The sequence below is a fragment of the Pleuronectes platessa genome, chromosome 12 (assembly GCF_947347685.1).
Source record: "Pleuronectes platessa chromosome 12, fPlePla1.1, whole genome shotgun sequence".
NCBI classification, from domain to species: Eukaryota; Metazoa; Chordata; class Actinopteri; order Pleuronectiformes; family Pleuronectidae; genus Pleuronectes; species Pleuronectes platessa.
The window spans coordinates 15,274,142-15,287,202 of NC_070637.1; the positions used below are offsets into that span (position 1 = coordinate 15,274,142).

General features: G+C 41.7%; 2 protein-coding genes across 5 annotated transcripts in view; one reads left to right on the forward strand and one right to left on the reverse strand.

Moving 5' to 3' along the window:
- wu:fc17b08 (ligand-dependent corepressor) overlaps window positions 1-5,229 on the reverse strand; it is a 25,374-nt gene extending 20,145 nt beyond the window's left edge. For both annotated transcript variants that reach the window (XM_053436784.1, XM_053436785.1), the window contains exon 1: window positions 5,075-5,229. In XM_053436784.1, coding sequence (XP_053292759.1) covers window positions 5,075-5,171 — 97 coding nt within the window. In that variant the 5' untranslated portion in view covers window positions 5,172-5,229. The remainder of the gene's footprint in view (window positions 1-5,074) is intronic.
- On the forward strand, window positions 4,724-12,879 carry morn4 (MORN repeat containing 4). Of its 3 annotated transcripts, none has more exons than XM_053436788.1 (5): window positions 4,724-4,832; window positions 7,864-7,937; window positions 9,785-9,899; window positions 9,981-10,090; window positions 10,185-12,879. In XM_053436788.1, exons 2-5 carry the CDS (start codon window positions 7,871-7,873, stop codon window positions 10,331-10,333), a joined length of 441 nt encoding a protein of 146 aa, XP_053292763.1. In that variant the 5' UTR covers window positions 4,724-4,832; window positions 7,864-7,870; the 3' UTR covers window positions 10,334-12,879. The 3 variants fall into 3 exon arrangements, with proteins under 3 accessions (XP_053292763.1, XP_053292764.1, XP_053292762.1); XM_053436789.1 differs by lacking the exon at window positions 4,724-4,832 and adding an exon at window positions 4,905-4,974; XM_053436787.1 differs by lacking the exon at window positions 4,724-4,832 and adding an exon at window positions 7,068-7,176.
- Window positions 12,880-13,061: the final 182 nt, after the last annotated feature.

Sequence of the window (13,061 nt, forward strand, 5' to 3'; positions counted from 1 at the left end):
AATATGGTTAAAGGTTTTTACCTGACGAAAGACACATCATTTGCTCATGCCAGCTTAATACAAATATATGATTTAACTCTCTCCATGCTTGGCAGCAGGAAGTCAAGGAAATTCTAAATACTAGAGTATGTTTGATGGGCTTGGAAAAAGGTTCCTCCGATGTGCCTTCTGTTGTCACCCAATTTAAAATGTCAACAATGTTAATGCATGGTTTACATAATCACAAAATGATGATATAACGCTAACATTTGGCCTCATTATGGGACTGCAGAGCCTTTTCTCCTGGATGAGCTACTCTTCCCTCTGCCGCTGAGGGTGTACAGTGCAGCATCAACCCCCACTCAACCCATCCCCCACTGTAACTACTGTACACATAGGATCTCTGAGGGAGTGACCACAAGCTCACCGAGCAGAATCTACCCTGAGCTTAAAAATACATTTCTAGCCAAAAAAAAACATAGCTGAATCCGAATTTCTTGGCTACAACCTTTAGATACAGCAGAGGGTTTGATCATGGAGAAATTATTTCATCTTTTGAAATGGAATCATGCTTTTAAAATCGATGCTCAGATTGTGAGTGTAATTTTGTATGATGGAAGTCACTAGTATCCCTGAGCAATGCTCTATAAAGATCCAAGAGGGTGCTGGGGGCTGAAGACTGAGGATGAGTGCAGAGATGACAAAGTTGCACAAATTAGTCGAGCTACAGTACATGACTGAATTCATCCTCATCTCATCACGTGGAGATCCAGACTCACTGCCCAACCATCTAAAAAGCATTTACTGTTGCCTTCTATGCTACAACAAAAAGGAATTTGCTACAGGTCAACAGTCAAGCTTAGACATTACATGGGCTTGAGCGAAGCAGTGCTTTGCAATGTAATTTGGCTCCTACACACTGTGCTCATTACAAGCATACAGTAGTTGGATCAGCAGGCTGTGACGTAGCAGCTTTGAGCAACATCTACAGTGGTGGAAAAAACACTCCATGAATACTTAATGTGATATGATGCAAACTGACAGTCAAATGGTGTAATGCTGCACAAAGCATAACTTTGAATAACAAATAGGAGCCCACCATGGATTAAGGAAGATGTGGAAAAAAGGTACACGCAAAACACACATACACAAACACACAAACACGGTGCATTAGATAAGGAACAGCTGTTGGTCATGTTTTGCAAAGTGTCAACAAACCTCAACCAGCACTTTTTTTGCTAATGAGGAAAATGTAGGGCAAAAGCACATCACAGTGATGGAGCAGAAACTGGGCCACGCTAAAGTTTAAATTATGAAGAACACAGTCGGCCTAGTGTCAATATTTGCTTGTTATTTGTTTGAGCAAACCCTCGGTCCCCCTCGTCCATATGTCAAATGCAAGTATGAATAACTGACATTCACCGCATTTCAAATGTCAGCTGGTGCCTTTTCAGTCCCGATTTCCCCAAATCCCAGACAGAACACACATTTGAGCCACACAGTTTGCATCTGGAGGCTGATGGAGCATGAACACATGTATAGGCAAACATACAGACAATTGTTGCTGCTGTTCTATGGGACAATTGCCCTTGTCTCTGCCAAGCAGTTTTACTGCTAAATACACAAAGACAAAATGTCCATTTCAGCGTCAGCAGGGTGGTGGTGGCGTACAGCCCTCTCCACCAAAAAGCCAAACAAAAGTATGTCCTTGTTGTCATGGACAGAATGCCATTCTGCAGGCAGCAGACTAATGCTGTTGTCATGTACTCTGCAGCATTACAATTATAACCCAAACACAAGGGACATTTGTGAATCATAATGGGGAAACTGACTAAGTGAACAGTCCTGGGACTGAAACTAGTGAGGAGTCAGAAAGCTATTATTCTCTCCATTTACTTTTCAATGATGAGCACAGAGCCCACCTAGTATTGTAGCCTGTTAGATAGAATAAGTTTGCTCTGGATCCATCCATACATATTGCTAACATTCATCACTATTTAAACTGACAGTCCTCACTGAGGGTCTATGTAAAACCGGTGGTATCAAGTGCCAACATTCACCTGTACAGTTAAACCCACACTTTAACAACAAATAATCAAACATAATGCTGGACTCTGTTTAAACTGTTCTGTCTAACTAGTAGGCTGAAAACCTGGTCAGTGTAAAATGTTTTTTGTAATTATTAAGTCAGTATCTATCCTGCCCCCCCCCTCAAAAAAAGAGAAAAGAGCAGACATTTTTGAACAGCAACCGCACTACAACAACCACAAAATGTTTAAATTATGGGGAAACTGAAAATACATTACTGTTTAATTTACTGTAGCTGCTTTCGGAGACAAAACGCCTTTAACTGTTGTGGAGAGCACTGTACGAACACATAGCCCGTGCCTTGCACATACTGTACATCACACATTCAATAAGACTGTACATGGCAGCCGCTAGCACTGAGATTGATTTAATGTGACATTTTGAGATCAGCAGCGTCACAAGCAATATTCTGGCTTTAAAAAGGTACTTTAGTGTCCTGCATGTTAAATCCAGTTTCAAGTCGAGTTTAACATTCAGCCCCAAAAAAAAGAAAGAAGGATAAATACATGTTTAGGGCTTAACATTTTGAACTGAGAAATTCATCAGCTGATAATTTAGTGATCATGATTCCGGTTCGCATGTTGTTTCATATCATGCCAAACACATGGAATTCGGTATAATGTGGAACTAGTTTCTTAATGAAGTAACTAGAATGTATGAATACCGGAAACACTTTGTTCCCAATGAGACCGGTAAAAAGGGAAAATAACCAGAATATGAAACCCGGTTAAACTAATAAATATTTAACAGTAAAAAAAAACTGCATCAACTTATTTCAATGAAATGGTTTCATAACTCTCTGCTCCTCATTTGAATGATCAATCTGTGTGCGATAAGTGCCAAGCGTCCACAGTTGCTGTTGCTATGTTACCAAATCTCAAGGAGGAGGTTGACAAGGCTAAGGTTTAAAAATGGCCACTCAATCTTCTTCAAGCCCTTCCATCACACACACTGTATAACTACTAATGTAAATGCAACGGTATAAAACTTACCACAGAGAACTCCATATGGCCAAAAGGAGGGATATGTTATAATAAGCGTTAGAAAAGCCATATTCAAAAACAGAAACCTGCTAAAGTTAAAAAGCAGCATGGTCAAATTGTTTTCATCCACTTTAATTTAAGCAGTAAAGAGTAATAGCAAGTAAAAACCAAGACTGCAGGTTGTGTCTAGTTGCCATCCATGAGGAGTAGCACCACATTATGTTGTTCAGTCGCTGGATATAAGTCGCACATTTACTGCACCACAGACCAGAGAGGATAAACTTGAGATGTGGTTAAATTGATTTGCATATTTTATGTACTTTGAATTTTCTAACCAGAGCACTTAAGAGTCTACAGCCATGCTATCAGCTTTCTGAAGTTGCACTTATAAACAGTGGAGGATTTATACCTGCTTTACCTGAGCATGCTAACATGTGAAGCAGATCTTATGGTTACCCTGGTCACTTTCTTAGATTAGCATGTTCAGGCTTCAGTTTTCTTTTTAATGGCGGTTGGTAAACAACTTTTAGCAGCATTACCGCCACCTCCTGAACTGGAGTGTGGAACACTTGCGTAATTAAACGTGAATATATGGTGTTTTGAAGCGAGAAAAAGAAAAACTATGGATATGGTCATGGTTGAGGAGGCAAATATATTTTTAAGCGCAAGCTGGAGGTAAGTTGGAAAAGTATTTTTGTTTTTAGCTATAGCTGTACAAGTAAGCAACAGCATTAAGATTACTTTGTAAACCCTGCACACTTCAGGACTATTTGGGCAGATAATCGGCACCGAGCGACCTCCAGTGGAAAGGTGCAAATCGGGTCTAAAACGCCCCGAGTATCCTCTTGGGTGTAGAGGCCTTCCTCTTGGTAACATTTTATAAAAATTGCATTAAACACAAAGTCCAGCAGGGAGAAATGGGAATGTTAGTTTTCCAGTTAGAAAAAAAAAAAGAAGCTCATGGTCATGGGATCAAAATATTTCAAGTTCATCCTTTAGGGACCATGAAGACATTCCAAACTCGTGTGCCATCCAGTCAGAAACCGTCAAGATACTTCAATAAAACGTTAAGTGCTACCCTCATGGTCATGGTCATGGTGGCAATAAAGTCAGAGGATTTACCAAGGTCAGACTGATACATCATCTGTGGACCATGAACGTATGTACTGAATTTAGTTTAAAGCAGATTTTGATGCATTTCACATGTTAACAGAACATTTGACCAGTGAATTAATGCTAAATTAAAAAAGGTATTTCAATCTGCAGAAACTGACAGTAATTAGCCTGCATGGCTAAAGCATGTTGCAGCCCAGAGCCCTGACAGTGAGCTCATACCTGTTCTGATGAGGTCTGTGTATACAACCACACAGTTAAGCTTCCCCCTGCAGATCCACACACATACAAGGAGCTTTAAACGATCACCTGTCCTTGTAATCATTTGTTTTGAGAGGACGCACACACAAACAAACACACACTTAGGGAAGTTTATAGTCAGTCGTCGGAAATGGAAACTCCCACAGCGGTGGGGTCTCAGCCACTTCCTCGATGCAGCAATGCGCGCCCACAGGAGGTGATGTGAGAAAACAAGTCATCTCCATGTTAAGTGAAAACACGCATCGCGGACATAAGTCGCCCTCCCCCCATCCAAAATACAGTATCATCACACGGGGGCGCGCATTTCTGCTGAATCCATCGGCCGACGCGGCGCCCGGTGACACTCCCTTTAAAACAAGTACGCTGCCCTTTAAACTAACTAACGCCAGCACATCGCCTGAGTCCACGGTTGGTATTCACAAAACAACACAAAACAACACAAACACGAGAAGTAGCGCCACACTGTCACAAAGTGCACCGCAGCGGACTGAGCCGAGCTGCCGGAGGAAGGAAACAGCGGAGGACAAAAAGTCGCTCGGAGATGAACCAAGTGGGTCCGGCAATCGCTGGTTATTTACCCCGATGACGGCCCCGCAAAGCCGGATTTCAACCCGAAAATCGGCGTAGTGCGTCGCAGGCTTTGTCCTTACCTACACAGTGAATGAGTTTGTGTCGCCACGAGTCAAGTTCCTGCCGAAAGCCGCGCCTGTCGATTGTGCATTGCTGCCTTTTGCACTGACTCGCCATTTTCTATCGTTCTTGTCTGGCGGGCACCAGCACGGGAAGAAGGAAGCGCTCGGGCCTCGTGAACGCGCGCGCCACTGTGGTCGGGGAGGAAGCGGCTCCAGAGGAGGAGGAGGAGGGGGGAGGAGGAGGGGGGAGGAGGAAGGCGGAGGGGGGGGGGGGGGGGGGGGGGGGGGTCTCTGCCAAACACACAATACATCAGTAAAATAAATAAACGATGTATTATATTCAAACATCGACAACAATGGTGTCTCCCTTCAATGGGACACAGTGTGGGGGGTTGGGGTTAAACCCTTTTGTAGTTTATATCCAAACAAATGTGGCTGATGTATTTGTTTTCACCTAAAAGGTCAGTTACTGGGTTTCACCCAATCACCAGCGAGGTAAAGCGAGCAGCTGCCCCAAAGACCCTGACCTTGGGGCATGTTTACCGTGAGGCTACATTAAACAAGAATTTGAAATAAACCAACATGGCGCTCAGTGTATGCCTCAGTGTACCCAGTCCCCTTATTATACTACATTTTATATTCACAGATTTGTATTTGGATCTTAACCGTATTGCACAATCTCATAAATATGAGCCAGAAGCTTATAAATTATTTTTTTTTAGATTTCAACCCAAATGTTGAAAAAAAACAACTATATCACTATGTTAAAGAAAGGGAAAATAAATCTTAAATCAAAAAATCGTACATCTGCCCAGGGATCCAGATCTCTGCTAAGATTTAACGGATTCTTTCCCGACTCAAACCGCATCACTCAACCAAGTTTCATGGAAATCATGCAGTAGTTTTAGCATTATACAACTAACTATCTCACAAACACTAATGTAAATATAACCTCCACTGTAAAAAGCAGGTTAGGCCTCAGCCTGAATTTGTAAAAAATGCTTTTGACTTGAACCATTCGATGAAACTTTGGTGAACTGCCGACTTTTCGTCTTGTTCCATCATGAGGTTGACATTTGTGATTTTGAGTGAAATGTCTTAACAACTGTTAGATGGTTTGCCAAAATATTTGGATTAAGGATTTATTGTATACCACTGGTGCCTGGTCAGTAATTGTTTCAACTTTCACTGCAGTCAGTTCCAAATTTGTATGTTTCTAATGATTTGGTTAATGAACAAATATGACCAAATGATTCACCCTCAGCTTTACTTAGTTTTTTGTGCTAACTGTCAAATGTTAGCATGCTAACAAGCTAAACTAAGTGGAGAACATGGTAAATTCTAATGATAAAAACTATTATGAGGTATATTGAATTTAGGTAGGAAAACTATCTATAGGGATCTGCTAACCCTGACAAGTAAAATAAATACTATCAAGTCAATTTAGATGCTATTAAAGACATTATGTCTGACTTAAGCTAGTATATTACCAACTAGCCAAAAATTAAAAATTAAAATATTGTATCACATATATATTTCATATTAGATAGATAATCATCTTTAATTATAGGTAACACTCGATGCTCAACACATTGCACAAACTAATAAATTTCACCAGACTACAGACCAATTAAATGGATAGACTCACTGTCAGCTGTAATGTTGAACACTTTAAAGAAGATTGAGATTATCCCCCCTATTTCAAATATGTCTGCCACTCTCTGTAAACTGTAGCTGACCAATCAGAGAAAGTTTTAATTTGAGAAATCAGCATGTGAAGAAGCAGCCTGCAAGATGCTGTTGTAATGCTGCCTTCAAGTGTAGTCGGAGTAACTGCAATCCTGAGCTGCAGCGTGCAAAACAAAAACAACAAACAAATGCGTTACATGCATACATTTATCAGATAAAAAAGACACATCATTTATTATCATCTGTGGCCAAGATAGCGCAATCCAATCTTAAAATAAATACGTTATAAACACTCTGATTATCATATTCCGGAGCTCACGGGCAGCACCTGAATACGACATACGGCTCCCAGCCGGTGTTTTGAGAATTCTACGCCCTCCGGTGCTGTGCGGTGCTTTCCATGCTTCAGAGACGACTAACGTAGCGTGCAGGTAAACGATGGCATTTGTAGGTGTTGTCGCTTTTTCACACGTTGTTGTGTTGCCTCTGGACTCAGTCTATTCACACTGCAGGCGTGTCATTATAAAAGATAGAGTCTATTCAACAACATGCATGCAAAAGGCTGCACAGCATCCCACCACGTTGGCAGCATAAGTTGGATTTTTACCATAACGTGTCAGTGTTGGTGTGAGCTGGTGAATTAATATATATTAATGGCGACAGCGTGTGTAAAACTACACCTAACTGCCATTCTGCAACACACTGTCATTTGTTTCAAAGCAAACAATCATTTTAAAATGGTCACCAGCTTTTAGTTTGGGTCTGCAGTCAGGTTTCACAGTCTTTTCCCTTTACAGATGGCTTATGCTTCTGCACTGGGTTTACACAAGCATCACCACCACTAATATAGATTAGATATTGTTATTTATCTATTGATCCGTCCCCAATTTCTTCTTCTATTACAGCAGCTTTTCCCCTGCACAACTTTGAAAATAAATTAAACCCTATTTCAACATCTGAAGACTTGAAACCCTACTTAGCTACACGTCCTGAAAGATAATCCTCGCACTCATTAATTCATGTTGTCTGGTACTGTAGCTAAAGAAATCCAATGTTTCTAACATGAGGCTGAACGGTGGTGAGCCTATAATGTGTGTGTTTGTGTGTTTTGAAAACAGGGATACCATGACTCTGACCAGGGGATCCTTCACCTATGCCAGTGGGGAGGAGTACCAGGGCGAGTGGAAAGAAGGCAAGGCATTCGTGCAGTCAGTTTTCCAGTTTGTGTGCAAGTGTCACTGGCTTAACTGCAGAGATAAGACAGACTTTCCCTTGCACCATACTGCATAGTACATCTAGTCCTTATAACCCTGTTCTCTTATCAGTCGAGAAAGAAGGAACAGTGCGACACGGAGTCCTGACAAATGCATTCAGTGCTTGTCATATAAAGTTGGATTTAAACTAGGTTGCAAAAATAAAATATGTAACATATATTCCACCAAAGTATTTATATTACTAGCTGTTAGTGAACACTGTTTTTGGCATGGTGCCCTGCAGCACACGCTAATACAATAATCTTTTCCATGTTTACCAGTACATTAGTTCAGCTCAACTCATACAGTTTATTTTTATAATTCAATCATGGTCTCATGCACATATCTTCACAACAGGACAGTTGTGACCATATTCCATTAAGTTACTAGAGAGAGTAGGTAGAGAGGTGAATGACCTCCCTCACCATGTTGAAGATAGTGGTCCATCCATATATGCTCCTATGTTCTTCCTTGGCTCATTCCCTAATGTGCACAAACCTTTATGGAAATTCGTTTTTCAGTTTTTCAGTTATCTTGCTGAGAGTTAGGCAGACCAACAAACAAACAAACAACAATGGAAACATAACCTCCATGGTGGAGGTTTGTTAGTTTGGGCTTTATGCTAAGTTAATCATCATTCCAGGGTAAGAAAATCTGTTAACTGTTATCGGTGCTGTGATATTAACTGGAGTAAATTTGATTCAATACTAGTAGTACAGGATATCAATAGCAGATAATACAGAATGTTATGTTTTCTTTCCTGACTGCCCACAGGAGAAAGTATCCTGTCAAAATTGGCCCCAATGGCAAAATTATTAAGATGCTTTCACTGCTTTTACTGTCTCTCTCTCTTTCTCGCTCACACGTGCTAACCGTGATACTAGTGACATGCCAGCTCAAGCTATTTAGTCAAATCCCAATTAGCTAGCATTGGCAACTCATGACGAACAGAGCCAGATTTACCAGCTCTGGCTTTGTCAAATCTTCTGGATTAGACTTTGGAACCATTTGGGAAATCTCACAGGGTCCTCTGTCAGCTGCTGTAAAGAACCAAAGCAATGGAAACATGAGGAGCGAGACTCATCCAAGGGTTTTTATTTAGTTTTGGCTGCTTTTTCTGTCAATGCAAACAAGGGTGTTTTCCTTAACCCCTCAAAGACCACTCTGCATATTTTTCCATCGTGGAATTGCAGGTGTGAGGTAGTTGTCCAGAAACTTGTAGGTGCTACCTCTGAAATGAGTTTACGCCTCAGCAGTGGATCCTAGGCTACTAGGAGGGCACTGCATGTACATTCCTTGACTGTTTTCACAGACTGGATCCTAAAGTAGAAATCCCTGCTAAAAAATCTGTGGATTAGACTGCTGTAATTCCCACCGCACAGGAGGCAGATGGGACTCCTAATTCAGTAGTAAACCTTTAGCTGACAGAGGGTGAGGGTGGTGGTGGTGGTGGAGGGGGAGTGCTTAAATCCGAGCACGTACTGACTCATGTGACATATCGAGTGGTTCTACAAAACCGAGGGAATATTAAACCCTGAGCCGCATTGCAAGTTCAAATGTCAGTTAGTAGTCTCTTACAGTGTGTTACTACACGCTATTACTAAAGAGTAATCTATAAGAAGCTAAGTGGTTAGATAAGGCATGATGGCAACCGTGTAGATAAAATTTGAAATTCAACGGTATCACAATCTCCTCTCAAGGCTGTTTGACTTGACGGGATTTCCAGAGTTTCCATGACGTGTTCGTAGTCTGAGCGACGACTGATTGATGGTGTGCAACTTTCCAGGTCGGAGGCATGGCGTTGGTCAGCTCAAGTTTCAGGATGGAACCTGCTACACCGGCCAGTTTGAGAACGGACTCTTCCACGGCTCCGGCGTGCTGCTCTTCACAGATGGATCCAGGTGTGTGAGCAATCGTGAGACAGTTTTGTCCTCTGTCAAAGGTCACAAATGTCTCACAGTCTCTTCTCACCACCACATCAGGTACGAAGGAGAATTCGCTCACGGAAAGTTTCAAGGGGCAGGAGTCTTTAGTCGATACGATGGCATGAAGTTTGAAGGAGAATTCAAAGACGGACGTGTCGAGGGACGTGGTAAGTCTGTTACACCACTGGAACAATTTTTCCATCCGAATGTCGATATTATCTCTGTGTGGTTGGTCATAGTGTTCTGTGTCTGTGCCTCCAGGGCTATTGACTTTCCCGGATGGAGCTCATGGAGTCCCACGAAACGAGGGCTTGTTTCAGAACCACAAGCTGCAGAAGAGAGAGAAGTGTCCAGGAGTGGTGCAGCGTGCCCAGGCCTCAGCCTCCAGTGCTCGCAGTCTGGCACTTTGACCGTCGTGGACCGTGACAGAGACACCGGGGTCAGGGCTACAGCACCTTCCAGGGGGGCCTCAGGGATGTGTACTAGTATACTCCCCTCCAGCTCTTCTCTCTGTGTCTTTCTCTCTTTTTTTCACCATCACTTTAATTTTCTGCATCTTCCCCGCTTCCCCCTCACAGCAGCTCGGGAAGCACATGCAATCAGACCAAACAATGGCTTCCTGTATGACTGACTTGAAATGCACAACACCATGAAGCACACGTTTCAGTCTGCAAGTCACAACAACAACATTTCTTTTGAACAGTGTCTTGGTGTTTCACGACAGTTAGCTCTCATACTTCAGATGACTGAATATGGAAGACCTCTTATTATCATGTTATTACACACCTGATATTTAAAGAGTTTTCTATTGGATTAAGGTTCGACCTGTAGATAACCTCAGACAACGTAAAGATTTTGACCACCAGGTCCCCATTTAGTTTTTTTAATAATAGGCCATGAGGATGCACATGTGTCCAAATGTGTGGGTAAAATTACAAACATTCTGTTTTCACACTCTTTGACGTTTGAACGAAGATGCATTGCAATTCATCAACAAAGGTTGCAAACATGGACTATTGACTGTATAAAGGTGGACGACATGACAGAACTCAAAAGTGAAGCCTGATGTATGTTCAAGTGTTTCATTTTCTGAAACCACCAGTTCAAGATGGCAGCGCCTCAGTGCGGGACATTCTGTCTTCATTTTTTCTACTTTGGCAGGAAGTAGACACACATGTCGTCCATCTTTGTGTACAGTCATTTTTGTGGATCTGAACAACGCAGGATTCAAAATATTCAACAAAATTGCCTATACAAATATTTGAATTGTAAGTAAAATGATTCCAAATGATTTTTTCCCGAACTCAAAGATACACAGTGAATGTAAACGTCACTTTTATCTGTTTACAAATAGACTTGACGGGGCACCTTTAAAATCTCCATCCATAATGCTGCTGCAAAATCTGTCATTCAAGAAATGCATTTAATCACTGGTGTTCTTTTTTTAGAAGATCAGTAATCACATTTGCCTTAAAAAAGGTTTTGGTCTAGTGGAATAGTTCAAGGCCGTCCGTCTGAAAATCAGATGAGGCCCATCACCCTCACCTTCCCCTCTCCTCTGCATCATATCCCCTACAGTGTCTGTCAGCCTAATGATTTTGAGGTCTGCCTGAAGACTGTCACTAAGCGGGTGCTGACTTCCATCTCCCATCAAGTCCTGCTGCTGCCCTCCCTCCGATAAACCTCCCACTCCCAATGGAAATCTTTGGAGAGGATATTTAACTCATTTGGATAATTCCCCCCTGTTTTCCCCTGTGTAACATCAACACCTGGACGACTGGAAATCCTCAAAGTTGATAAATAATCATGATTAAATGCATTAAACTCGGGACTTACATCTTAACTGAGGCAGCTGAATGATCAAGACTTTATACATCAGACGTATTTAAGGGTATGTGATTCAAATGTATGTGTTTTTTCTGTGAAATGTATAGATATTTATTGATTGTTTGTTTTGACCTTTCAATGGAATGATGAGCTCATTCTTTGATCGTTCTTGTAGAGAATGGTGTCGCTGAGTTATTTAAGACTAAGTGTGGTTGAGTATTTTTTGAAATATTGAGAATTTGTGAACCGTTATAGCCAATCATAGGTATTCTATGACTGCAGATTAATTCAGTGTACTTGAATCGTTGTAGGCCTTACAAAGCATTTGTAGACGTGCATTGTCTAGGGTTGCTTACATAGCCCTTCCACCAAAGACAATCAAGTGATATTAAAGGTAGGGAAGCCTGGAATATGTGTTATTTCTTACAGCCGAACAACAGAGACAAATCGATGGGGACAAATCCCCCTGGGGCTGCAGCGCGCGAGGAGAACAAAAGGAGAGAAGATTAAACAGATATTTGGATTGTGTTGTAAATATTCCTTAAGTCTCCATTCTGGATTGTTTTGTTGCGGTTACTTATATTCTTTGCTATATTTTACAAGGGGGGAAAAAAAATATCAATACTCTATTATGAGCCCATATGGTTGCTTGCTTCAGTTTAATCTGAAAGGTGGCTGAAAAGCAGAGCAGTGCACACATTAGTGCCGCTATCTACAAACACACAATACTGTCATGTTTGCTGTATGTGCAAAGTGTGTAATGTGCTGCATTTCAATCACGTAGAAGCGATTGGACTTTCCTCTGTGTTGGAAGCGAAGCCTGCTCGAGCCTTCTTTGCCTACACCCTCCTGAGTGGAACTGAACACAATGGAATACCACATCCATTTTCCTACTACAAACAAATGGTGCTTTAGAAGCGTGCCTGTCCAGACTTTCACCTGCCTGGAAAAATATCATTGCCATGGTTACCTTTTTCTTTTTCCAGTAACAGTATAATGTTGCTTTGAGAGCTCTCAGAGAAAACTACTGCACGGTATCCTGTCATTCTCCCGGAATAGGGCTCAGTGTGTAACAACAAGGTGGTAAACGCTTGACGTGTGAAATAAAGCCTTGTGAGGAGAAAACAAACATGTTTGTCTTTGGGTTGGATTCGTACATTTAGAGACGTAAACAGTTCAGATACTAGAATGAGGGACGCCTGCACCTGCACGGGGAAGTTGAACCATTTCATGAATAAACAGGTTCCTCAGGTTTTTGGCTGCAACACAGCACAAAGCATGAGCCTCCAGTTTCCCCCCCCCCCATCCCCC

Excerpts from the sequence above, each read along its gene's own strand:
- morn4 (XM_053436788.1), top strand. The coding sequence starts at position 7,871 with ATGACTCTGACCAGGGGATCCTTCACCTATGCCAGTGGGGAGGAGTAC. Across the intron at positions 7,938-9,784 it reads CCAGGGCGAGTGGAAAGAAG|GTCGGAGGCATGGCGTTGGT; the intron begins GCAAGGCATTCG and ends GCAACTTTCCAG. Across the intron at positions 9,900-9,980 it reads CTCTTCACAGATGGATCCAG|GTACGAAGGAGAATTCGCTC; the intron begins GTGTGTGAGCAA and ends CCACCACATCAG.